Consider the following 27,799-nt stretch of genomic DNA (forward strand, 5'->3'; position numbering starts at 1 on the left):
TGAATCTGGCCACAAGGTTTGTTTTCCAGAGGTTGAAGTTATAGGTGTTCCTCATGGTTTAGATTGATCCAGTTATGTAGTCTACCTTTGTTAAGAGTGCTTTGAAGTTTTCTTTAAAGAAGTGTCATGTAATAATTGCTTTTCCCTGGGTGCTCATTGGTGTGGAACAGGCATTTACCTTCAAATTCCACAACCGCATGAGGCAGCCACCCAGAATATTAAAATTATAGGTGGTTCAAATTGTTCCCAACAAATCCCCATCCCACCACCCACATTTCAGTAGTGGGAGCTGAAATAATATTTGAACAAGCATTTTGCACAAATGGAGAGATCTAGTTTTGTAGAACAATCTTGCTATAAGCACTTTTTATTAACACCCCCCCCATAAAAACCCCAGAGGTTTTCTGCTCATTCCAGAATTGGCCAGGGTAGAATTTATTAAAGGTTGTGAATCCTTTTGAGAACAGACTTTATAATTTGGTGTGCTTAAACTCTTTGGAACAATGAAGTTTAATTACACTGGGCCACCTTAATAATGGAATGGCAACACAATACTATACACATATTTACCAGGAAGTAAGCACCATAGGGCTCAGTGGGGCTTATGTCTGTGTAAACATGCTTAAGGTTGCATTGTTAATGTGTGGGAATTCTGAACAGGATCATTGCACTTTTGAGTAGTGATATATGATGTTTGCCTTTTCATACAAAACTCTGTATTATTTAGGGTGTGCAGTGTTAGTGGACTTCCAGAGGAGCCAAGATCTTGCTTTTGCCTGCTCTGCAGTTTCAAGCAGTCTTTCATATTTTATTGAAGGGTCAAAATGTCCAAGTTGAACTCTCTGTTGCTTGCATACCAGTTGTGGTTATGGATTATAAGACTTAATATATTAGGAAAATGTGCAGCAAAGGCTATTTATAATTTAAGATTCTTAACAGATATGAATGCTTTGTGGTCTTTCATTCTAATGCTGAGCTGACATTCTTCTGGCACTCATATCTGAAAGTTTAGGAAAGGGTTTCAAAAATGTATGTCACAATGTGCTAGAAGTGGGTCATTTACTTTGTCAGGCACACAGGTGCTCAGGACCAGTTTTGATGGAACCGTGCATTATTTTTGGAGGAACATGTTAACTTACTAGACTTTAGCTTTTATGTAACTTAGAGCCATATTGACTCAAATCTGCTTCTTCTGCCTGTGGCTCTTCTGTCTTGTAATACTTACACAAGTGACGGGATTGGGAGGAGGAAGGTCTTGATTATTATCTACTATATATTTTGGAAAGTGGTTTCTCTGTCTGTCTGCCCTTCTGTCCTCCATAGGTTCAGCTGCCTCTTGAGATTTCATTGCCAAACTCAGCACAAACCTTCCTGAGCTGGCAACTATGGTCATTGCCAATGTTTGTATGCCAGATGCCATACCAAAATGTGAATTTGACATGACTTTTCCCATTTTTCAGCATAGGTTTAGGCACCTTGAGGTATCATCAGAAAACTTGGCACGAGGGTGCCTGAGACAGAGGCGGTGAACTTTGCCACCATTCAAATGCTGGATGCTATTTTATATTTTAATTCAAAAATAGCCTTCCTAAAATAAGAGAACTGGTTAAGAACTTAACTGAGTTATATATACTTAAAATGTATATTGTGTGATGCATTTTAATCCGATGCCTTAGTTGCAGTTTATTAGGGCCTTGAATAGTTTTTTTCAAAAAATGCCTGGTTGTTTGTACAATAAAAAACCCTCTTTTGAAGTATAAGGCCTAGGTTGCTTAGTTTTGATGCTATCTTAGCCATATTGGGGCCTTTGTACCTTATTCCCACTCAAGCTTTTATTTTGGTTGAAAAATAAAGGTGGTTCATTTAATCTGATTCATTTTCTACTACAGAGCACACAAACTAAAAATAGACTTGCTCTGAGATACTTTTGAGGGTTTTTTTTGCCTCCTGTATTTCTTTACCACAACTGAATATTGTGTAGACCTATTTAAAGATGTGAATCCCCAAAACAATTTTAATTTTTTGTATTCTGATGCTTCATTTCAAGCATTATTAGGTAATAATAAATAGAATAATAAAACTGTAGAGTTGGAAGGGACTCTGAGTCTCCAGCATGGTTAATGTGGGTGTGTATATTCCCACAGAGGCCTTCCCTGGTGCTTGCAGGGTCCTGTCCCTCTGCCACTTCTCTCCATGTGCACACACACAGCTGCCTGAAAAGAAGTCTTTTCCCCCAGCCTAATTGTTGCTTGATGGTGCATTCCTGTGTTGATTTGGTTTGTTCCTTGCATTTGTATCTCACCTTCCTTCTCCAAGGAGCTCTGGGTGGTGTGCATAATTCTCCCCCTCCTCCTTTCAATGCTTGTGAGGTTGGTTAGGCTGAGAAGCACTGATTGGCCCAAAGTAATCCAGGAGCTTCATGGCCAAGTGGGGATTTGAATTGTGTTCTCGCAGGCCCTGGTCTGACATTTTAACCACTGGTACCACACTGGCTTTCTTTTTTCCTGGAGATTGCACCTGGGGAGTAAAGGTTAAAACTTGACTCTCCTGCTGCACCCTCCAGGAAGGTCACACACCACACCACCATCAGGCTGTGTGTGGGGAAGCACAATCACTTTTTTCCAAGCCTAATTGTTTGGGTTGGAGGAGTAAGTGAAGGTGTGTGCAAGATTGTAGTGTTCCACAACACTTTTCTCCAATTCACGCATGTGCTTGCAACATTTTATATTACGGCTGTGCATCAGTACTGTAGAGAAGACTCATGGGGTGGAGGGAGGCAGCAATAGCACATTTCTGTTGTCTGATATAGTCTTCCTAGGATAGGGAGAAGCAAAGATGCCCCCCTCCCCCTGCCAGCAGACGTTCCTTGAACTGAAAGCAGCTAGTTAGGAAGCTCCTTTGTGCAGATTTCTCATCTCTTCTTCTGGCTGCCAGCTGGCTTTCATTCAACATTGTTTTCATCATTGGAGAGAGACAGAGGAAGAGAGGAACATCTTAAAAAGAAAGCTACGAAAGGATTCCTGTTTTTTATGGCTTTCTTTTTTTTTAAAAAAAAAAAACCTAAACAAGGCAGCTGGAGAGAGCACAGCTCTGTAGTCTGAGGAGCTAAGAGCACTGCAGCTTCCTCTGCAAAGCAAGATACATCCCTCTGGGTTTCTTTAGTCATAAAAGGAAACAAAAAAGGATCCTGTGTAGAGGTAGTGTATAGAAGAAAGACATAGGCTGGCTGCCAGCAAGAGATGGCGGGAGGAGCGGCTCCTGAACACAGCAGCCGCTCATGTTTCTGCTCTGACCTCTGGAAAAATGGACAGTAAAGGGACTGGCTGGGGTTTTAACAGAGTTTATTCCTAGGTTTCCCAGGTAGAGTCTGCTATATTTTTTTCTGACTGAGATGTTGCAGCTTGAAACTTACCCTGTTCTGCTCCAATTGCTCTGATTGTTCCTGACTTATTTTCCCAGGGGTTGTCTGGAGCCAGAAGGCACATATGCTGTCTTGGACTGATCCCAGTAAAGCGGAGCAGTAATCTGAAATCCTGTTACCTTTGCCATGCTCTAGAGCAGCAGTTGCCTGGTGCTGGAGATTTTCCACTATTTCTGCTGTTCCTCAGTGCAAGCATTCCTGAAAGTTAATCAGGGTGAAAATTGCAGTCACTCATGTCTGGAAGCAACCAGAAGCTAATCCCAGAGTCTGCAGATTTGAACAGACTGGTAGGAGACATTCTCTTTATATGCACTGAACTTTTAATGGGATCAATTCTCCTTTGGGTGTCCAGTCATTCCCAGTTAGGTTTTCTCTGCCTATTGTTTCACTACAAAAGGTCAGAAGTGTAATGCAAGCTGTTGTGGCTAGCCTGGGAGCAGCCACTGTGAGTTAAGGCACAATGAACCCTTGGTTGCATACTGATCTATGTGCAGTGCTTTCCTGAGAGTTGCCTTATGCGATTTGTTAGAAGTGTTTTGATAGGGGCTGCGAGTTCAAAGTGAACTCTAATGACATGGCTGCTTCTAGGAATGTAGATGTGGTTTATAGAGGTTGCAGCCCTTAATGGAGCTGAATTATTTATGTCGGGCCACTGCATGTGTACAGTTTTCCAAGTGAGAAGCCATTTCCCTCAGCATTCCTGTTCCAGGGCTTCTCTTAGAATTGCCTATTGGAAGATTGCCAACTGGACAAGTGAATACATGTACTTTCAGCTGTGTATCGATGAGTTCTGTGTGGCAGGGAGGAAGTGGAGAGGGATTTGTACACTCGGGTGGGGTTTTTTTCCATCTGGTTTTCAGATGCCTTTATATCTTTTCTCTCTACTGAACACTCTGTGAGGCAGGGTGCCAGGAGCAAGTCTGTGGTAGCCAATATGATGCCCTCTGGAGGTTGTTGGACTTAACAACATAATCCCTGACCATTGACTATGTTGACTGTGACTTAGAGGAGCTGTCAACAGCACCTGGCCTCTATGTGGGGGGCTTAGTTAGGGTTTATTGTATAATACTGCTATAATTTTGAATGAAGCTACATTTTTGTTGGGACGTGTAGTATTCTTTTTCTTTGGCGTTCACTCGTACCAAAGTAAGATTGTCTTCCATCAATATGGTCCTAACAGTGTGTCCATAAGTGACTGTGGAGGCCAATTCTGGATCTGCACATCCTTCCACAGTGGGGACACAGGTTTCCAGGTGGAGTTGATCACGGTCAGGATTTGCCAAACGTGCCTTTCTCTCAGCTCATTTGTTCCTTTCATCCAGATGCCTTGCAGGCAGGGCTTGTGTTTTTTTGTCACTTCCAACTGACTCATGCAGCTGGGCTCTGGCATAGTGTGTTTTCTGTAAAGCAAGATAATATAAAATGTTTATAGGGCTTTCTGTCCTATATTTTCTCTTATTTATACTCTTCTCTCCATCACACACAGGGAGGCAGGCAGGCAAATAGAAACACTCACAAACACACACATTCTCCCTACTCTGTTTTTAGTTAGAAGTTGAATAAAGATTGACTTAGTCAAAGCATCTCTATCTTGATTGTAAAAGGTCCATCTTGTCTGTTACTTTCTTTGATATAAGAGATGATGACGTGCTAGATTTAAATACATTTTTTTATGTGCAATCTGGATTGCTTAAATCCCACCTAGGAATCTGAGGAAGGACAGGGTATAATTTTATAAATATTAATCGGGTGTTCACACTGCTTAATATAATTTTGCAGGCAAAAACATAAGATACTTTGGCCTAAAAGGTATTACTGTACAATTATATTTGGGGGTGGAGTTGGAGTAGGATGAATGTGAGCAAATGCAGTTTCATGGTTACAGTTGGAATGAGGATTAAGGGGTTAAATAGTGATGAAAGTGGAGTTGAGAAATATTTGCCATTTGAGAGCCATCAAGTTTATAAAATGAGTAGCACTGTAAGTGCATCACTCAGCAGGTGAGCAGGATGAAGTGGAAGTCACAGGAGGAGGAGACACTGCCTTCCTCAGAGGAATAAAGCTGAGGCTGGCAGCAAGAAGAGGGAAGGAGGTTGACAAGGCACTTGAAAGGGAGTGCTGACAAATAGTATAAAGTTGACAAATATTACTCTATAACACAGTGGGCATATCCATTGCATTAAAATGTTCATACTATTTTAAATTGCATTTTATTCCTTTTTATTTCTTTTATTTCTTGTTTTAAAATTTGGTATGGAGGCAGCCAGGTGTGGGAGATGAGAGCTATGCTAGCTTTTATAGGGCAGCTTTGCATACTCTTCCACATGTGTAGGAACAGTCTTTTTTTGTTTTGGGGCAATAGTTGTAGGTTTGCGTGGGTTGAGTCACCACTAGTTTGAGATGATCACAAGGATGCTGTTTAAGTGTAGTTAATTTTGCCTTTGTAATCTGTATGAAGAAAATCAAGTAGCTTTGGATATATGCACTAATATGTAGTATCAAAAACATTAGATGGTATAAATGCATGTTTCTGTTACACTGATTCACTATCTGAACTTAGTCTTCTGGAAATCTGGAGACATTCAAGTGTATCTTGGTGTACATTCATACCAGGTTAAATATGTTTCAGGTTGCACTCTGTGGCGACTTGGAAGTAACGGAATGCGTTACTTCTGGGTTTCGCCGCTTGCGCATGCGCAGACGGTCAAAATGACGTCACGTGCATGCTTGGAAGCAGCGACTTGTGACCTGTGCACACGCAGATGCGCAGCACGGGTTACATTCGCTTCAGGATGCGAACGGGGATCCGGAAGGGATCCCGTTCGTATCCAGAGGTACCATTGTAGATTGTAATTGCAAGGAAAAGTTAAAAGTTGAGAAGTTAAAGTTTTGAAAATAAGAGTTTTACTAACCTCATTTTGCACCTTGATTTCAGTGTGTCACTTTTCTGTGGTGAGTCTGTATGTGTTTACTATAGAAACTGTTTGCTCAGTATTTTTATTTTTTTATTATTATTATTATTAGTAGTAGTAGTAGTAAAAAGGTAAAGTGACCCCTGACCATTAGGTCCAGTCGTGACCGACTCTGGGGTTGCGGTGTTCATCTCGCTTTACTGGCCGAGGGAGCCGGCGTACAGCTTCTGGGTCATGTGGCCAGCATGACTAAGCCACTTCTGGTGAACCAGAGCAGCGCATGGAAACGCCGTTTACCTTCCTGCCGGAGCAGTACCTATTTATCTACTTGCACTTTGACGTGCTTTCGAACTGCTAGGTTGGCAGGAGCTGGGACTGAACAACGGGAGTTCACCCTGTCGCTGGGATTCGAACCATTGACCTTCTGATCAGCAAGTCCTAGGCTCTGTGGTTTAACCCACAGCGTACCCTGTACTAAAAACATAATAAAAAAGTGCCTATACAGTGCTGCCTTCAGATGTCTTCTAAAGGTTGTACAGTTTCTTATCCATTTGACATCTGGTGGGAGAGCATTCTACAGGTTGGGTGCCAGTCCCGAGAAGGCCCTCTGCCTGGTTCCATGTAACTTCACTTCTTGCATTGAGGGAACCACCAGAAGGCCCACTGGTGTTGGATCTCAGTGTCACTCACTGAACACTGGACGCTACCCAGAAGGAAGGAGTGGAACCATTGCATAACAATGCCCTCAGCTCCCAATCCCCTTAAACGGCCCAGAAGGATACCATGGTCAATGGACTCGAACCAATGGCTCCAAGTTACAAGAAAGGAGATTTCAACTAAACATCAGAAAGAACTTTCTGACAGAGCTGTTTGACTATGGAATTGGCTCCCTCAAGAGGTGGTGGATTCTCCTTCCTTGGAGGTTTTTAAGCAAAGGTTGGATGGCCATCTTTCTTGGATGCTTTAGTTGAGATTCCTGCATTGCAGGGAGTTGGACTAGATGACCCTCAAGCCCCTTGCAACTCTATGGTTCTATGAGCACTATACAGTGGTGCCCCGCAAGACGAATGCCTCGCAAAACGAAAAACCCGCAAGACGAAAGGGTTTTTCGTTTTTTGCGTTGCTTCGCAAGACGAATTTCCCTATGGGCTTGCTTCGCAAGATGAAAACGTCTTGTGAGTTTGTTCGCTTTTCCCCTAAAGCCGCTTGAAGAGGCGCAGTTGCGACGGACCGTGCTTCGCAAGACGAAAAGACTCGCGGAACGAATTATTTTCGTCTTGCGAGGCACCACTGTAGTTAGTGTTTCAACTTCTTCAGATGAAAAAAGTGAGTCATACAAGGTTGGTGTTCAAGGAGCTCTTAGTGTGTGTAGGCTGGGGGTTGTCTGCTTTTTTGACTGAGACCATCCTCTTGTTCTGTAATGACGAAGGGAGATGAAACGGATTTATCATTTTCCTCTGACCTTCCTTCAGACTAGCCCATGCAGGAGGGAGGTTGATTATGATCTCAGCTGCGGAAATAAAGGCGCAGTGATAGTATCTTAACAAGCCAGGCAGCCAAAGCATTCCAGGGTGGCAGGTAGCACTAAACTATGGTTTAGTGCAAGGGGAGGGCTCAACAGACTGTAGATTTTGAAAGCTGCTTCTGACTCCACAGCTGCATGAAACATTCCACTGAGTTTACACTTTCTTTACCATTAAGATAATAAACCCTATGTTTGGGTTAGAACAGAGGCTGGTTCTGTTGCATTGGATGGGGAAAACTTGTGGCTTTATACACATTTTTTTCTGACTCTTTGGGATAATTCTTTTATCACCAGTTTTTGGTGGCTTTAGTTAAGCTCTCACAAGACTTTGATGTTTTTCATTTCTTCTTTTCCCCCCATTTACAGGAATGCTGATTAGCAAACTTCAACAGTTATAACAGTTGGGCACATTGCTATGTTAACAATTATGACATCTGCAATGTTTTATAAAAGCAATTAATTTAATAAAATCACTATTGTGAGGACTGAAAAAAAGAGAGATAAGAAGTCTGTATATCTTGCTCAGATAACAAGCATTGGCTCATGGGGTTAAAAATCTATAATGACCTGTCAGGGGGCAAATTATTAGAATGAAGGAACCAGAGATTCTGTAGACAGTGGTTGGAAAAAAGCTTGGCTATCTCAGCCCCTCAGATGACTTTGACATGGCTCAGGGTACCTGTTTCTGGCTATATACTGCCAAGCAACCCTTTTAGACTCCTTTGAAAAATAATGTCAGCTTTAAGTGTTTCCCATTTGTAAACATGGCAGATCATCAGTCTCCTGTGTGCAGGATGGAGGAGCAGAAAATCAGAACACTTAAAGGAGAGCCAAAGCTGGTGGGGCAGCCATGGGTTTCAAAGGTGTACCTGAAACTACCTGTGGCGATCACACACAGGGCCCCCGGACGTTTGACGGTCCATTGACCCTGTGGCGCCACTGCAATTGCTTTTTCCGCTGCCATCACCCCGTATCTCATGGGGACACACGGAGTCCAGTCAGTTGTTAACATAAACAAATAACCAAGTTTATTTTTAAATGCAGGAACAAGCTTATGGTTTCAGTTAATTTTTCTTGACAGTTTCTTAATCTTAGTTCCTAACAACTGATTATTCCCAACTATCTATCTTCACCTAACAATTCTTCTCACTCTCTCACAATACAACTCTACCAACCCACACCTAATCCTCCCTCTTCCTTCTTCAGCTCCCAAACCTCCACCTCAACTTTCAAAACCTCAACTCAACTCCCAAACCTCAACTGCCTTTCAAAACCTCCCACTCTTACTTTTATCCCCCCCTTGCATTCTCACTGGCCGATCACATCACACCCATTTTAACCCTTTCCTTATGACCCATCCTAGGAGGCAAACACCACACTACCCTTTGGTGGAATTTGGCTCACTGCTAGGAAGAATGCCATTTCACGTGTTAATTATCTTTTGAAAATATAATTGCCATATACTTATCTTGTGGGGTGACTGGCTTGCTAGTTTGTAGCCTCCAGGGAAATACTTGATGTGCAGTGGTACCTCGGGTTAAGAACTTAATTCATTCTGGAGGTCCGTTCTTAACCTGAAATTGTTCTTAACCTGAAGCACCACTTTAGCTAATGGGGCCTGCTGCTGCGCTGCTGCTGCACAATTTCTGTTCTCATCCTGAAGCAAAGTTCTTAACCCAAGGTACTATTTCTGGGTTAGCGGAGTCTGTAACCTGAAGCGTCTGTAACCCGAGGTACCACTGTATAGAGTCTTCATGAAGATAGTGTGCTTGGTCACTTAGTAATTGTAGCATAGCATGATGGGGACAACCATTATGCATTTCATGCATTACTATTTTGTGTACCGTACTTTTGGTCTTCACATGTTGCATATCTGCACAGCTCTGTCTAACCTTTCCCCATAGCTATTTGCCCGAGCCATAATCTGAGGCCCTTCACTGCATGCCCGACTAATAGATGCTTGAAGGGTGTCAGTGAGGGAATGGACCTTCTCAGTTGCAGCTCATGAAATACTCCCAAGGAAAGCTTGCAAGGTGCCAACATGTCATCTTTTTCATGCCAGAGCAAAGGTTGTATAGTATTGTTTCAATGAGTATGTGTACTGTATTCTACTTTTAAGTTGCTTCAAGAATACCTTGGTTGTGAGAAGTGACAAGCAAATTAAGAATAACAATAATCTACTTCTTCAGCCATCAAACTGTGCATGTAAATTTGGGTTTTCCTTTTTATTGCTAGCAGTGTTAGAAACTGGGATAGAAAAGCTATTCACCAATGGCTTCTGGAGCCTGGGTTATGGGTGCAAAAACAGAATGGCTGGTGACCTGCCTATTCCCCATACAGCAAGACTTTCCATTTATTTTTTCAAAATGCATGAACACAGTTCGCATCAGTGACACATTGTTAATATCACATTTTAATAACAGATACTCTAACCCAGTGTTTCCCAACCTTGTGCCTCCAGCTGTTTTTGAACTACAACTCCCATCATCCCTGACTAGCAAGACCAGTGGCAAGGGATGATGGGACTTGTAGTCCAAAAACAGCTGGAGGCACAAGGTTGGGAAACACTGCTCTAACCACACTGGTGAGAACCTTTTTCTTTCAGTTTGCAACAGTCACAGCTTCTGTGATAGGTGGAGTTGCCAGTGAGTGACATTGTCTTACTGTCCACTTATGCTCACATAACATGATTATTTTCAAAGTTCAAATGTTTTTATTTCTATAAAGGAAAGCACTTCCCTGGTACAGGAGCACTGATGCAAATATTTATAAAAGTAGTGTGATGCTCCACCATTTTAAGATCTTTGGTTTCTTTGAAGGTTTTTCCTCCACCCCAAGTTACCATTGCAGTTGTAGTATGTTAACTCCATGAATATGGAGGAGAGGAAGTCTGTGGGAAATGTTTGCACTTAAAAAAACCCCTACCCTTCTATATTGATAATTAGGATTTAGCATGAAAATCCTCATTGGTTGTTTACACAAACCCTAACTTATCATTTATTCTGACATAAAAAATGAGGTTTCCTTAAAAAAATGAACTCCTGAACGCATGAAGCAGGGAAAGAAACAAAGTGGCGACTCATACTGGAGAGACGGGTGGCACCTTTGAGCAGGTGCAAGGGTTGCCCCTGTTCAAGTGCTTCCGAGCCCCTCTAGCCAAGGCAGTGCAGCACCAAAAGAGGCATGTATTTTGGCTCCATGCTGCCCCCCATACCAACTGGCTGGTGTGGCATTGCAGCCACAGCCAGCCAGCCAGCCAGTTGAAGATATTAGGCAGTAGACTTGGCGGCCAGACATCTCCACTTCCTCACAAAAGGCTGGTTGTCTGTCACGAAGTGGATACTTTTAATGTTTTATTATTATTTTTATGACGAATTCCATTGTGTATTTTTTTGGTGTTGTAAGTCGCATTGAGTGTGGTTTGAACTGTGGGAATCCAGCATACAAATAAAATTGTATGCATGTATGCAGTTTTACAGTTATGGTGCTTAAAAAAATATTTTCAATGGGTATGACAATGTAGGACAGATTGACAAGCAGCATATTGCCTTAATACTTTGGGATTTGTGCTTCTCTCTGTGATGTTCTAACGTAACAAGGCCCGGTATGCTATTTTAACTTTGGTGCCTTAATTTGATCATAAAAGTACTTTGGTGTGGGGAAGGGAACTTAGCTGTATTATAGTCCACCTACACATTGCAATTATATGGTAGTATTTTACCACCAGTGGCATTGGTGTAGGCCTTTTCATGTTAGTGTAACACCAGTTGGGTAGTACAAGGATGGGGAACAGATAAGTATGGTATATGCTCAGCTGGTCTGCATGTATATCTATTTGTCTGAATGTGAACACTTTCCCATATATGCTTGTGTACTGGTTCTTATACCCATTTCCTGAGTAACTGCAATGTAATATCCATTGTTCTTGCTTTCCCTTTCAGCAATTATGTTGTCATCTGGGCGCACCTTGATAACTGGAGGCTTGAGAACATAGCCGAAGCTGCTACTTCATACCCAAAGGCTGAGGGAGCAGACAAGAGGCTTGAACCTTGAGGTGGGTCGTTAACTCTAAGATGTCCTTGAGCAGTGGAGCTTCCGGAGGGAAAGGAGTGGATGCAAACCCAGTTGAGACGTATGACAGTGGGGATGAATGGGACATTGGAGTAGGGAATCTCATCATTGACCTGGACGCGGATTTGGAAAAGGACCAACAAAAATTGGAAATGTCAGGCTCCAAGGAGGTGGGGCTACCAGCACCGAATGCTGTGGCGACACTGCCGGAGAACATCAAGTTTGTGACCCCAGTGCCAGGTCCACAGAGCAAGGAAAGCAAATCCAAATCCAAACGGAGTAAGAGTAGCAAGGACAGTGGCAAGGCTGCCCCAGGATCCTCCCTGTTCACTCCAAGTGAAGGGACCAGTGGCAAGAAGGAGGTTCAGGGGCGACCTGGTGATGGCGTGAACTCTAGTGGCTTGGTGGCTGCCATTGCCCCAAAGGGCTCTGAGAAATCGACCAAGGCTTCTCGAAATGTGGCCAACTCAAAGAAAGAGAAGGAGGGGGGTTCGTCCAAGAGCAAGAAGGAAAGGAGTGAGGGTGCGGGTGCTCCAGCAGAAAAGGAGCCCAGTGTACTCCAGCCTCTTGCCTTGGCTGTTAGGGTTGGGCAGTATGATGGCGGCCAAGGATCAGAGCCTGCTGCTGCTGCTGCCGCTGCTGCCGCCGCTGAGCAGCTTGGAAGTATAGCTATTGACACAGGATCTGCACTCAATCCTTTGGGAATTAAGACGGAGCTGGAAGATGGTGACAGTGAGTGTCGACAGCTCAAAAAGGTCAAGGCAGAGAAGGTAAGATGTGGGCTGGGGGCTGGGCCTGGTAGGGTACTGCTGCTGCTGGAAATTAGGGTCTCCACAGTAATGCCAAACACTACAGTGTTCTTCTTTGCTGTAAAGGGCAATATTTTGTCCCATAGTGTATGATGGGCTTGTTGTTGGTCATGAGCTGGAAATGAAGGCAGATTCTTACATTTTACTGGGACTAGGCTGATATTTGTACCAAGGAAGGCTAAATCTGCTTCTAAATCTGGAAGATCATTGGAAATAAATGATTATTTTGCTGTTTAAAAACTATCAAAACTCCTGTGGGGGACACAACAGCTGTGACCTTGTCGGCTGTATGAGATGTTACTAATCAGGTGTCTGTTGAACCTCCACATGTAGATGTTTGCTGGGGTATATCATCTCTTAGGGAACAAATATTCCATCTTTGTCCTAACAAGCACTCTTTCAAGGTAGGGTCATGTTGTTGTATAATGACTTGAAATTGTAACTGTTTCATGCTTGATAAAAGTCCTACATTGATACTGCTTCTGTTAAGAGATTGAATGATAACCCACATAAAGATGGCTGCATATGGTTAATGTTTTGCCATAGATATGTGTATGTGACTTCAGTTGGCTGGGTTTCTGCAATATGGAGATGCAACAAAATATGTGTTTATCACATATGACAATGTGTATATGTGGAATATGTGCAGTTTCCTACATGAGAATTATGTCCATATAAAAATGAATGTGTGAAGTAGTCCTTAGAAATAATCCACATGGAAATGAATATTCTCCAGTAATTGTGTGACACAATTTCTCATCCTGATCTTGTCTAGCAGGTTCAGGGCTTGTGAGACTTGCTCAGATTATTCTTGCTTAAGGTTATTTATGAAAGTGGTGACTTTTATAAGGGCATGGGCAGTTGGGTCACAATACAACCTCAACATTTGTTGGTCACCTCCATTGTCTTTATTACACTCTCTTCTTAAAAAGCTGGTTGCTTAAAGTTGCAGAATCATCTCTGTACTATGTGCTCATTGTTTTTTGCTGTTGGATTGGAGCTAGTCAGAAAGTAGGCCATGGCTAATTTTCAGTGACCCCAGTTACACCTGTTTCCTTGGATTCTTGCCAAAATAAATGCATTTTTTAAAATGCTGGGTTAGTATAGACATTAGTCTGATACTAACTTGTTTAAGTTCTTAAGCAAGAATTCAGAACCTGGATCCCCTGACATAGATTAACTGTACTTCTCCCCCCCCTTTTTTTTAAAATTGTTGTATGCCCTTTTTCTTTTTAAAACAGATTGGATCAATCACAGTTATTCTAATTGAAGCAAAAAATATTAAACATTGAATATTAGAATAGAATAGTCAAAATTAGTGTTGACACACTAGTAGCAAAGAAATGACAAACTGTTCTCTGATATACCATCTCAGAAACTGTGAGGTTAGAAATTAAATTGGTATGTTTGGACCTGCAAGCAGTTTTGGGAGGGGGATTTTCTGCTTTCCCAGTGGAGTCCTGACTTACTTGGATTATGTAGATTCAAGATCCTGTCCTATTTCAATCAGTTTACAACTCCTTAGAAACAAGTTGGACTGAAAGGTTTTTTGAAGTTGTTCAATTGGGCTAAGGTTGTAGGATGCTCTTGTGCTCATCCTTGTAACTTCCATGACAAATGCTTTTAAAGGAAAAATGGATGTTCCCTTGTTTCGGCTGACTGCCCTGTCTAAGTAGGTGGTTAGGTTGGGTTGGGTTTTTTTAGTGCTGCATTGTGCCACTTACCACAGTGTTTTGGTGGTTATGGAGCTGCTTTCTTTGCTCGCAAGGGCTAGACAACCAAGTTCCTAACCTGTATCTCTTTACATGTATGGTAGTTAGGCAGAAACACTGTAACCTGCTAAGGATGATATGGGTGTGGCCACATTGCCACCTTTGTTTTGCTCTAGAGAATAAAATTTTGCTTCTCCCATTGCACCCTAGTCAATTTGTTGCTAGTCACTTACCAAACAGATAAATTTCTCGACTCTCTGTTGTGTTTATTATATGGTTTCTATTTGTGGGACTGTAGGGACCTTTTCTGCTCTGTGTCTGTGGCTTATTATCCTGTTCAGGTGCATGAAGAGAATGGAGTCACCTCTGCTAGAAAGAACAGAAGGAATAAACAGATAAAGCTCCTTGGGGAATTATAAGGTTTCATGAGTGGGCTTTTGGCCTAGAAACTTGTGTTGGGGCATAATTTGATAAATTCCTGCTGCTGTATCCACCCAACAAACCTACAATGTGCTGCTTCTCTAGTCAGATGTTTAAAACAGTAAGCACAGATTTTGCGGAGAAGGAAGCAGGGTTATGGATTGTGAATAATGCTGCAATATTCACCCGGCCTTTCCAAGGCTTCCCCCCCCCCCCGCCCCCTCTAGGAAATGTTCAAGATTTTGTGGGTCATATTAGTAAAGATGATCGTGCCGACTAGCCTAATTGGCCAATTGTTTCTAACTCGCTCCTGAAAGTAGCAAGTGTTTGTGTGACTCTCCTGTGCCTAGTAGTTCTAGGTGTGTGACAGCTCATTGCATCATAGTGGGCAATGATTTTGTATGCTAGAGATATAAATTGAAATGAAGATACTGATGTGGGGAAAAGGAAATAAGAGTGTTTACGTACTTCAACAAGAATGAAAACCTAGGACTTGGATTTACCGTGAGTGGAGCAGAATCTAACAGGATTTACCAAAAGGGAAATAATGCTTTCAAGCTGTAGGGGATTGAGGCCTTGCTTATGCTTTTAAAAAACGGCTCAGTGTTCATTTTCTCTGAAGAGCTGTCAAGGTTCATCACCTTCATATCATGAATTTTATGGCAAGAGCTGTTTGCGGAGAGAGATGTGCTCTGGTTTTAAGTGCCACAGAAACCTATTCATAGCTACTAACTGAAATCTCTGCAATTCTAGGATACTAGTGTAATCAGAAAGAAAAGCAGAAAAATGCATAAATAGGTTATTCTCTTTCCTTTTCTGTTGATTCCATGGGCCAGAAATCATTTGGGTGGGAGTACATAGCCTGTGATGAAGGGGGTTGGTGGCTTTGTGTGTTTTTAAATATAAGGGAAGAAAGAGTGCCTTCATTTGGCTGTTTTATTGTCATATTGCAGAAATAGCTTTAAATTCCTTCCTTCCTATTGATTGTAGGTTAGGGATTTCTTGAATTTCCGTTGAGATATATTATACTTTATTTGTATACACAGAGAGACTGCTTTGCTCTTCCTCCAACCCCAGCCAGCTCGCTTGTACAATGAAAAATAATAGCAACATAATATGTAAAATCTAGAGTCCAAGGTCTGAGCCAGCTTCTGAAACAAATCCTGGAACTTCAAATTGACTGTCCTTGTCAAATTGAGCATACTGCCTGGTCCACCTTTTTATAGTTGTAAAAATGGCCAATAGCAAACTTATGCTAATTGAAAAATATGCTTTGTCTGCTAAATAAATGATATAGTCTTGTATCTTTGTAAAATGGGAGCAACAGTATTTCAAAAACTGTCTTTCAAGTGTTCTTGCAATCTCAGCTAGCTTCTTATGTATATTTGGGGGTTTTTTGGGGGGGGGAAGGGAATGGCAGTAGATGTTTGTGACTTCAGCAATTTGATTTTTTGATGCCTTGGATTCGCCCTACATTTCCTTTGTTAGGTAACTTTGAGCTTGCAGTGATCAGGGAGGATTGCTTTAGCTCTGACAAAGTTTGAGACTAGAATGAGAAAATAGTATGGGATTATTTATTGATAGATTTATTTCCTGCTCTTCACCCTAAGGTCCCAGGACAGGTTACAACATTAAAACACAATATTAAAAGCAATAGAAAACATCCTATCATCATAAAAATAAGGTGGGTCCTAAAAACATATACCTCAGGTGTCAAAAAAACCAGGGTAAAAAGGTGCATCTTCAGCATTCTACAGAAACTATATAATGAGGGTGCCAGTCACACCTCTGTGGGGACAGAGTGCCACAGAGAATGCCCTCTCTGAGGGCGGAGTAGCTGACAAGAGGGCTGCCAACCCCTCCTAGGATGTGCAGGGAAAGAGGTGGTCTGTCAGATATTTGGAGTCTGAGTCATTTAAGGCAGTAAACATCAACATGAGTACCTTGAATTGGGCCCAGAAATGAAGTGGCAATCAGTGCAGCAGCTGTTTTAAAACTGGGGTTATATGAGATCTAAATGAAACCCGAGTCACTAATCTGGCTGCTACATTTTGAACCAACTGAAGTTTCCAAGGGAAACCACAAGTAGAACGCATTTGCATCCAATCTGGAAGTTTTCAGAGCATAAGGTATAGCAGCCACTGAGGCCACCTGAGCCTCCAGTGATGGTGCTGAATCCAGGAGCACCCCCAAACTATGAAACTGCTCCTTCCAGAGTAGTGCAAGTTCAGCCCTGGCCAGTGAGCCCCCCCGCTTTTCTGGACATGGGAATCCAGGTTTCAGCTTCAGTTTATTGGCTCACATCCAGCCAGTCACTGCCTTCAAACACTGGTCTAACATCTCAACCGCCTCCCCTAATTCAGATGGAAAAGAGAGATAGAGCTGGATGTCATATGTGTATTGATGACACTTCAAATAGAATCATAGAATTGGAAGGGACCTTGAGGATCATCATCTAATCCATGAGTAAGCAGACCAAGGCCCAGGGGCCGGCCCCGGCCCAGTCGCCTTCTAAATCCGGCCTGCAAACAGGCCGGGAATCAGCATGTTTTTACATGAGTAGAATGTGTCCTTTTATTTAAAATGCTTCTCTGGGTTATTTGTGGGGCATAGGAATTCATTCACCCCCCCAAATATAGTCCAGCCCCCCACAAGGTCTGAGGGACGGTAGACTGGCCCCCTGCTGAAGAAGTTTGCTGACACCTGATCTAGTCCAACCCCCTGTAATGCAGGAATATGCAGCTGTCCCATATGGGGATTGAGCCTGCAACCTTGGCATTATCAGCGCCATGCTCTAACCAACTGAGCTATCTCTTGATGACAGCTTCCAGAGGCTTCATAAAGATGTTAAATAACACGGTGAACAAGATGGAACCCTGTGGGACACCACAGGGCAACCCCCATGGTGCTGAACAGTAGTCTGGAAATGGCCCTGGATGTAGGAGTGGGACCACTGAAGTAAGGGAGCACCAGCAGATACCATACTAGCTTATGATGAAATATACTGTGGTCAAGAGTATCAAAAGCATCCAACAGAGCAAGGAGAAGGTCATGATTGCACTCCCTCAATTTATCTCTCGATAAATGTCATCAACAAGAATGACCAATGCAGTTTCAGTACCATTAACAGACCTGAATCGTGTCTGGAGTGGATCTATGTAATCAGCATCCTCCAACCATGCATGAAGCTGGACTGCTGCCACCTTCTCAAGTACCTTGCCCAGAAAAGGGCTGTTTTCTATGGGGCGAAAACATTTCTAGGTATGCAGAGGTATTTTTAAGGAGGGGAATACCATTGCCTCCTTCAAGGTAGATGATAGTTTCCCTTCTCCATTGAAGCATTTTGTTGTTGTTTAGTCGTTTAGTCGTGTCCGACTCTTCGTGACTCCATGGGCCAGAGCATGCCAGGCACTCTATATGCCTGTTGTCTTTGTCCATGGAGTTTTCTTGGCAGGGATATTGGAGTGGCTTGCCGGTTCCTCCTCCAATTGAAGTATTAATCACTCCCAGAACCCACCCAGACAAACCCCTACAGCTAGTTTTAAGAAGATAAGATGGGCAAAGGTCAAGGAGGCAGGTGGCTGGCTGCACTTCTTCAAGCTTTTCCATATCTTCAAGCTGCAGTAATCCAAACTGATCCTTTGTAGATGGAACAGTGTGTTCTAGACACTTCCATTGGACTTGCTCTAACTGTGGCATCCAAGTCTATCTGAATCTGAGGAATCTTATTCCTAACGTGCCCTGCAAATTTGTTTCAGCAGGCCTCAATGGATGTCAGAGCAACTGTCTTTTAGTCTGATTCTACAAGCCCATGCACTATTTGGAAAAGCTCTGCTGGATGGCTGCTTGCAGACGTAATAGTGGCAGAGCAGAGTAGGCTTTCTTCACTGCAACCACTGCCACGTGGTAGGCACAGTGGTGCAGCCTCACCATGCAAAAGACATTTGAAGCCAGGTGCCTGAGCTTGGGAGTGCATGGGCAGATAGCTTTCTTCCCTCCTGTTGCTATAAACTATTCATGGCAAGAATTGGGATAAGAAGACCTAGTACTAGCAGCTTGTTGTTGTGTGTGGCAGAGTATAAGAATTGAAGAGCTTTTTGGCAAAGGGTGTTTAAGGAGATAACTGAAATCATTGGGTTAAAGCTGACCAAAAGTAGCATTATTATCAATTTACGATGAGGTGGAATGCTCACAGGCTATTAATGACTTGCTCACAAATTTATTGACAGCTGCACGCATTATTATAGCTAGGAAGTGGAAGGGGCAAGGTGAATATAAAATGGAAGAATGGTATAAAGAGGTGTGGGATATAGCTATTAATGATAAATTAACATGTTCTATTAAGGTAAGATGGGGAGTATGCAGGAGAAATGATTTTGAGGATAGATGGAAAGTATTCATAGAATTTGTACTGTTAAAATGGAAAGGGGCCAAACCATTGCAAGAGATGTTGAAATTTTGAGAGGTTGGATAGTTTTAATGGAATGGTCTTGGGGGTGGGGTGCACATTTTTATTTTTATTTATTAATTATTATTATTTGTTTTAAAAAATTGAAGAGCTTGGGAAACTGCTTTCTACAGTGTTTGTAGACATAAAGGTTGCAGTGGAGCTTGTAGTAGGAGATGGATGAGCAGAAAGCAACACCCATCTCTTCCTCCTCCCAAACAAAAGTTAGCAGTAGTTGTCTTCTCAAAATCCATGTGTATAAAACTTTATTGCAGACATTTAGCAAACAGTGTAACACATTAGTTGGTTGACTGAGGGATGCAATTGACTAGGTATCATTCATACATAAAAGGTAAGGTAAGGTAAGGTAAGGTAAAGGATCCCTGGACAGTTAAGTCCAGTTAAAGGTGACTATGAAGTTGTGTCACTCATCTCGCTTCAGGCCAAGGGAGCCGACGTTTGTCCACAGACAGCTTTCTGGGTCATGTGACCAGCAGGACTAAACTGCTTCTTGTGCAACAGAACACTGTGATGGAAACCAGAGCATATGGAAATGCCGTGTACCTTCCCGCTGTAGTGGTACCTATTTTTCTACTTGCATGGGCATACTTTCGAATTGCTAGGTTGGCAGAAGTTGGGACAAAGCAACAGGAGCTCACCCTGTCATGCAGATTGAAACCGCTGACCTTTTGATCAGCAAGCCCAAGAGGCTCAGTGGTTTAGACCAGTGTTTCCCAACCTCCAGCTGTTTTTGAACTACAATTTCCATCATCCCTGACCACTGGTCTTGCTAGCTGGGATGATGGGAGTTGTAGGCCAAAAACATCTGGAGGCCCAAGGTTGGGAAACACTGGTTTAGACCACAGCGGCATCCGCTCCCCCTTTACCTATTCATACATAAACCACAGCTTATTTGGTATCATTCTGTTTTCTCCTCCAGGCAAACAGAGGAGGAAGCCTATCTGTAATGGTGAAGGAAATGGCTGATTTGGCATTTGTAGGGAAGACTTTGCAGGTGTGGGAAGAGCTAATCTAATTCAACCCTGAAAACCTGCACTTCACATTTACATTAATTGGTAGACACCTTTTAGAAAGTAAATGTTCACTAGTCAGTTCTGCTCAGAGACCAGTGTTTTTCACCTCTGCTAAAGCCTGACCCACTCAGGTACATCTGGCAATGTCATTATAGGGTTGACAACATACGCTGAAGACACATCTCTTGGACACCTGAGGTAGGTGTTCCAGCCCGCCCCCCTCTTCTGTCTGAATTGTTTTTAATATTGAATTTTAAATTGTCATAACTTGCTCTGGAATCTGCTGCTGAAGGAGATGGGTAATAAATTGAATAATAAACATGGGGATGATTACCTGGATCTTGGAAGGAAGGTGCCTCACTTCTGAACATAATGCTACTTAAGTGCTTCAGGTTTTTCCTTCTGTCAGCTTTGAGTCTGTGTGGTTGGCAGCTTCTGATGCTCTGGTTGTGGTGCAGCTTTCTCAGATAATAACACTATAAATGACAGGTTCTCGCTGTGTGGCAGCAGCTCCTGTTGCACCTGCAGGAATGGGAGGTGCAGTCTAGCAGACCGGCAATTCCATCTATTGTCAGCACTCTCTGCTCTTCCTGCTTGGTGTGATGCTTGATAAGTTAAGGCAGAGAATTGAGCAGCGGACTAAATGGCTTCCCTCTGTTTCACTCCTCTAGCTTTATTAAGAGTGGGAACATGCATCTCTAACATGTGGGATACTAATGTGATGCTACTTGGCAGGAAAGGGGACTTTAAGAAGCCCCGCTTGTTAAGAGTTCCAGACACACAGTGTTCTGAATGCATTCCCTTTCACTGTCATAGACTGGAGGAATTCTTCCAAGTGGAGTAATTATACTCCTACTTAGATTCATATCCAGAAAGACACACCAAAAAGCTCTATCTTGACTGGTCTTCAACCAGGGTTTTTCACCTTAACCATCTGTCAGTTGTTATTTATAGCCTTGGTCAGACAACTGCAGCAAGCCTTAAGTTTGCATATTCTCCACCTTCTATGCATGTGAGAGGAAGAAACATTTACAATAAAGTATAGTTCCCATTACATAGGAACTGGGACTGGTGGCTTGTTTTAACCAGCAGTAGTTTAAAATAAACAAAAATAAAATTGTTGATTTTCTATCAGATCTATGTCCATTTGATGTTTGCTTTAAAGTCAGGCTTCTTTGTCTGATGCATACTGCCAAAGGAGACATACTAATTTATATTAGTTGATATTATACAGGTATATGTACCCTGGAAGGAAACACTAATTGGATTGCTGCTGTTGATGAAGGGGCACAGTGGCATTTAGATCTGATTCCTAGCTCCAGGTAAAGTTACGGTCTTCTGTATTTCATTAAAGTTAGGGTATTTTCTACATACAGTGGTGTCTCGGGTTGCAAATGCTTCGGGTTACAAACTCTGCTAACCTGGAAGTAGTTGCTCCGGGTTGCGAACTTTGCCACGGGATGAGAACGGAAATCACGTGGCAGCAGGAGGCCCCATTAGCGAAAGCCCGCCTCATCTTAAGAACGGTTTCAGGTTAAGAACGGACCTTCGGAACGAATTAAGTTCGTAACCCAAGGTACCACTGTATAAGCATAGATTTTCCTCCAATTATATTTCTGACAGTTTGAGCTAAACCTTGCAGCAGAGTCAAATGTAAATTTAGGGAGACAATGGAATGTGAGATATTTGAACAGGAACTTGTACTAAAATTTTGATTGTGTCAATTCAATTTTGAACAGAGACTACAGGTTTTATGGCTGTTACAGAGATATGTAGCTGTTACTTCTCCATTTTTGAATGCTGTGCATAATGGGACTCGTATACTGTAGATATTTCTTTAAATGAAATTTGAATGTTCATGTCCTCTACTTGCTTATAACTGACTATCCAATCTGCTTCTGTCCATTACTACATTTGATCAAATATGTTTCATCTACAAAAGCTCTTGAAAAAATAAAAATTAAGTCAGATGGTGCTACTTCAGTCTTCTCCTGATGATTTAGTATGATGTCCAGTTTGGCCACTATATTGATATCATGCCTTCTTCATTCTGAATGGTCAGGTTGAACCAAGGATTATTTAACCAAAATATTTAGGTTTTTTTAAAGCAGATGTATTTTTTAAAAAGTGCTAACTCCTGAAGGTAAAAATAGTGTAAACATAAAATGTATTTGTAGCCTGTGAGTCCATCAGCTTGTATTTCAGGACAAGACAACCTTTGATATCCATGAATTGTAGCTTTCCCATATTGTGTCATCAACCCAAATGTATTTGGATCGTGCTGAGATGGTGTTTCATACAAATAAAAAAGCAGGACCCTATATGATATGAAACAGTGTGATTCATCACTTTTAGAACATCTTTTTCATGGTTCACATGAGAACCAAGCTAGTTTCTAACTGGATCAAATAGTCAAATATGCAGGTAAGTTAACAGTGAACACTATGATTTTTCTTCTTCTGACAATCTTGGAGGTACTGTAAATCCCATAGGTGTTCTTAATTAGGCTGGGTGTGAGAGTTATCTGGCCTGGAAGGAAAGACTTGGATGCAGAGCAAAAACATTAATTAGTTGACAGAGGGCCTGATCAAAAGGAATAGGTTTTGCCATTGAATATTAATTGTAGCTTCATTTACATTTCAGCTGACACACAGTCTGCTGGGAGCAGGGTTGGGTTTTTAAAACAACAAAACATGGAGACCTTTTTGGAAAATGGATAAAAAAAGTAAAATACTATACAAGTTTAACCTTTACATTGTAGAGAGAATCACAGTTCCATCTCTTCTGCTGTTGGGTTGGTAAAGATAGGAGGCTTCAGAGATCTGGTAAAAGCAGATGCAAAATAATGGTGGTTCTGGGTGCAATATGCATTTGAAATATAATTCTCTCCAGCCCACTTGTGCAGAGAGTTCAAGGATGGCTTTATTTATTTATTTATTTATTTGTTTGTTTGTTTGTTTGTTTGTTTGTATTTAAAATATTACTCATAGCCAAAGACTGCTTATACACATATGAAACAGGGATGTATAGTGACATGAACTGAAAGTGACATGAACTGGAAATAAATAATAGAATCATAGAATTGTAGAGTGGAAAGAGACCACGAGGGTCTTCTAGTCCTGCCCTCTGCAATGCAAGAATCTTTTTGCTTAACATGGGGCTTGAACCCATGACCCCGAGATTAGGAGTCTCTCTTCTGAGGGTCTACTTCCCTTCTGAGGTGAGGTGGTTGACAACTAGAGATCAGCCCTGAAATTTGTGGTGCTTTGTCTTCAAGCTCCCCCTCAGATTATTTGTAGGAAATGCTACTTTTCTATTTAGATTTTAATGGAGTTTTATTTGTGGTACTGAAATGGAATTGTTCACTGCTTTTATTTGTTCATTATATGCTGATGGCTTTATCCAGCTGAAGAATCCCTGTGATTAAGGGGTGTTGGATGAATATTTAAAACCATCAAACTAATATTCCTAATAGATGGTGTCTTTGCCAAAGACCTGTGTGATGTTGGGACCTTAAGTTCAACATAAATCCTCTCATTATGCCCCAACCTTGTATAGGTCGTTAGAGAGCCTAAATATTATAAATCAGATTTTGATATTCTACCAACCTAAGCCCAAACTATTTTCAATTCCCGCAGCTTCACTGCATTAATGTATGTCTGTAGTTATTTCTGTGAACAAGTTAGGTATGTGTCAGCTTGCAGAATAGCTGGAATTGCTTAAGCTGATGACTTAGTGTAGCTTCCAAATCCTGAATGGAGTTGTATCATTACGGTTGGGAATCACAACATGCAAACTTCATAGATTTGTTCTCCTGGTATTAATGCAGTTGTCCCATCCGAGGTCCTGGTCAGATGAAAGAACTAGTTAAATATACAGTAGTACCTCCGGTTACATATGCTTCAGGTTACATACGCTTCAGGTTACAGACTCCGCTAACCCAGAAATAGTACCTCAGGTTAAGAACTTTGCTGAGAACAGAAATCGTGCTCCCGTGGCGTGGCAGCAGCAGGAGGCCCCATTAGCTAAAGTGGTGCTTGAGGTTAAGAACAGTTTCAGGTTAAGAACGGATCTCCGGAACAAATTAAGTACTTAACCCGAGGTACCACTGTATTACAAAGAAAGGTATCCATGTTGCAGAGACCTTAATGCTGACCCCCTGGGTTAGGAGACTGTCCACTACTGAGGCCTTGAAAGGGGTGGTGGAAATAGAAAGCATGTGTGTCCTCTCTAGACTCTCCTCCTCCTACATTTAAAAAAAATTGCTTTACAAAACACAATAAGCAAAAAACTTTCAAACTTCCTGACTGCCTTTGCATTATTCACTCAACTGCTTCTGAGTCTCTTTATAGAACAAATTGGATATAAAAAGGTAAAGGTAGAGGACCACTGGATGGTTAAGTCCAGTCAAAGGTGAAGATGGGGTGTGGCTCTCATCTTGCTTCAGGCTGAGGGAGCTGGCGTTTGTCCACAGACAGCTTTCTGGGTCATGTGTCCAGCATGACTAAACCACTTCTGGCACAACAGAACACTGTGATGGAAGCCAGAGTGCACAGAAACGCCGTTCACAGCGGTACCGATTTATCTGCTTGTCCTGATCTAAAAATTCTAGGTTTGCAGAAAGTTTGGATATTGAAAGCTATTGGGAAATATCAAATAGTTGTAAGGAAATAGCAGTTCAGCATTGCAGGCAATTTATGAGGAGGTACGCGGGTGGCGCTGTGGGTTAAACCACAGAGCCTAGGACTTGTTGATCAGAAGGTTGTCAGTTCGAATCCCTGCGATGGGGTGAGCTCCATTGCTCAGTCCCTGCTCCTGCCAACCTAGCAGTTCGAAAGCACGTCAGAGTGCAAATAGATAAATAGGTATTGCTCCGGCAGGAAGGTAAAGGGTGTTTCCACGTGCTGCTCTGGTTTGCCAGAAGCGGCTTGGTCGTGCTGGCCACATGACCCGGAAGCTGTACGCTGGCTCCCTTGGCCAATAAAGCTAGATGAGCGCCGCAACCCCAGAGTCGGTCACGACTGGACCTAATGGTCAGGGGTCCCTCTACCCTTTAACTAACTGCTAGTTCCACTTCATATTCTATGGCATGGAATAGATGGTATTTATGAAACCGTAAGAGATGAGACATCTTGGCAGCAGCAACTCTGAATGAGAGAAAGCCGAGGTGAGAGAACACCATGAGCCTTCTATCTTATTTTCACCTTTAGATGGGTCAGCAGATATGATATATGTGTCAAACTCATTTTCCTCAGCTGTCATCCCCTCTCTCCTAGCAAGTCATTCACTTTTAGGGGCTGAGGACCAGGCAGCTAGAGCAGAAGCATTGTCAACAGCCCGTGGTACATGCTTGTCTTCCTGCTTCCTTCTGTCAAGCAATGCCAGGCAGTTTACATGATTGTAAAGGTATCATCAGGAGCAAATGTGCCAACTCCTACTGGCTGCTGTGTTGGTAGCCAGTAAATAATAAAGTCAGATATTGAGAGCAGCTGATATTAAGGACATATTCTTCATGCTTCCTTTTCATACCATCCTTAATGGTGAGGACATGTGGACATTCCTAACCACCATAACATTGCCCTTGATTGCCCTTAATTTCATTGTACACAGGTTGCACATTGATAATAAAGGTATTATTATTGATTGATTGAGCGAATACAGCACGCACTTGTGGTTGTTTATCATCTACATTGAAGGGCTAAGACCCAGAAAATGGAGAGCCATAAGTGCAGTTGCAATGGTGTTGTCTAGTCCCTGTCCCAGAGGAGTGGCATCACATTTTGGCAGTGCATTTTGTTGGTTAGCTGATGATTGGAGAGCAATTACTACTCATCTGAGGTAAGTTGGTGACAAATTGCATGTAGTAACTAATGAATGGCATCTGTAGGAGTGGCCAAGAAAGTTGCAAAGAAAGTTGTTTGTCAGGTCAGCAGAGTGTTTCCACACACAGGGTTATGGCATGAAATCCTCAGATTCCTATCTACTCTATACAAGCAATTTTGCATGTGTTATTGCCTCTCAGTATTCAAACCTTAGGACAACTCCTCGTTTCTAGAGTGCTTGGCATTTGTGAAGTGGTAAGAAGGGGGCTTGGATTGAAGACTAATTGTGCCCTTATATAATGCATGAGCATGTACAAAAAACTTCCAAAGAAAAATTACTTACACTTGTTTTTATGATGTTTTTTGTAAGAGCCAGCTACGTGTATATAAAACAAAGCAATGCCCAATGAGATCTTTTTAGGTCGGGGTGAATAATTTGTAGACCTCGAGATGTTGTTGGACTCTGTTTCCCTCAGCCCCAGCCAGCATGGTCAGTGTTCAGGGGTGATGGGACTTGTAGTCCAATAGGATCTGGCAGGCTGCAGGTTCTCCAGCCCTGCTGAAGTGAATTTTATTCATGGCTATTAGACGCTTTCGTATGTTTTATGTATTTATTAAATTTCTATCCTGGCCTTCCTCCCCAAAGAGGAAGTACTATGTTGCAGTGCTATATTGTTTATTTTAGGTTATGGTACCTACTTGGTCAATCCAGTCTAAGCAGCCGAGACTAAGGGTTTCTGTCAGGCACTGGAAAGTGTTTTTTGGTATTAGAGCTTTCCAGCTGCTGCCATTCATTTGTGTCTTTTCCCCCCTGTGGTTTTCCACTCCTGAGATATGCATGAATAAGCTCATGACACAGCTGCCTTTGGAGGACTTGCAAAGTAGAATGTTCATTTCCTTATCATCCACTGACCTACAGTACAAAGCCTTCTGTTGCAGAAACCAGGCAAGAACATGGCATATGGCCAAGATGTCAAGAGTTACAAAGGAGGAAATTGGACTTCCTTGCTTAAACCAGTACTATTAGATTTCGACATTTTGTATGTTGGCACATGTGACTTTGATTGCTAAATGAGCTGAGGCAAATAGCTACCTTCTTCTGATGTGTCTGTTCTGTGAGTAGAAGGTGCTGACAGTATTGATCAATGAAGGGCAACCAGTTTAACATATTTTCTGGGGGGGTTTTTATCCAATGCATCTACTGCCAGCTCCTCTCTCTTCCAGATAGTTCTGCTTTTGGAGCTGGTATCCCAATCTTCACACTAGCAGATTTGTGTGTGCTCATCAATATATTAGAACAATGGTAGCCAACATGGTGCCCTCCAGGACTCGGCAAGTGGAATCATATGTGCCTATAAACACCCCCCCTTCTCCTTTCCCTGGGAGTTTCCTGGGGCTGATGGGGGTCTAACAACATATGGAAGGCATCACATTGGCCACCCCTGCATTCGAAAGAGGCACATAATGGGGAGGGGGGCAAGAGTAACCATCTTAATAATGATAGACTCAGACTGTACACAGAAATTCCTTTTTTTTTAATGACGATTTGTGTCAGGGCTGGGGGATATATCGTCCCAAACCAGTTTGAACTCCATATCTTAGTATCTGTTTCATAATATTTAATCT

The 27,799-nt window shown here is 42.2% G+C and overlaps 1 protein-coding gene and 1 long non-coding RNA gene across 5 annotated transcripts in view; both read left to right on the forward strand.

The window, feature by feature from the left end:
• Positions 1–27,799, forward strand: part of LOC310831800 — a 389,087-nt gene that overhangs the window by 148,326 nt on the left and 212,962 nt on the right. The gene's annotated exons all lie outside the window — the stretch shown is intronic.
• ZNF609 (zinc finger protein 609) overlaps positions 1–27,799 on the forward strand; it is a 112,886-nt gene that overhangs the window by 11,590 nt on the left and 73,497 nt on the right. For all 4 annotated transcript variants that reach the window (XM_083712443.1, XM_083712441.1, XM_083712444.1 and 1 more), the window contains exon 2: positions 11,800–12,699. In XM_083712443.1, coding sequence (XP_083568569.1) covers positions 11,932–12,699 — 768 coding nt within the window. In that variant the 5' untranslated portion in view covers positions 11,800–11,931. The remainder of the gene's footprint in view (positions 1–11,799; positions 12,700–27,799) is intronic.

This window comes from Podarcis gaigeae (assembly GCF_964106915.1).
Source record: "Podarcis gaigeae genome assembly, chromosome: 14".
In the NCBI taxonomy this organism is placed as follows: domain Eukaryota; kingdom Metazoa; phylum Chordata; class Lepidosauria; order Squamata; family Lacertidae; genus Podarcis; species Podarcis gaigeae.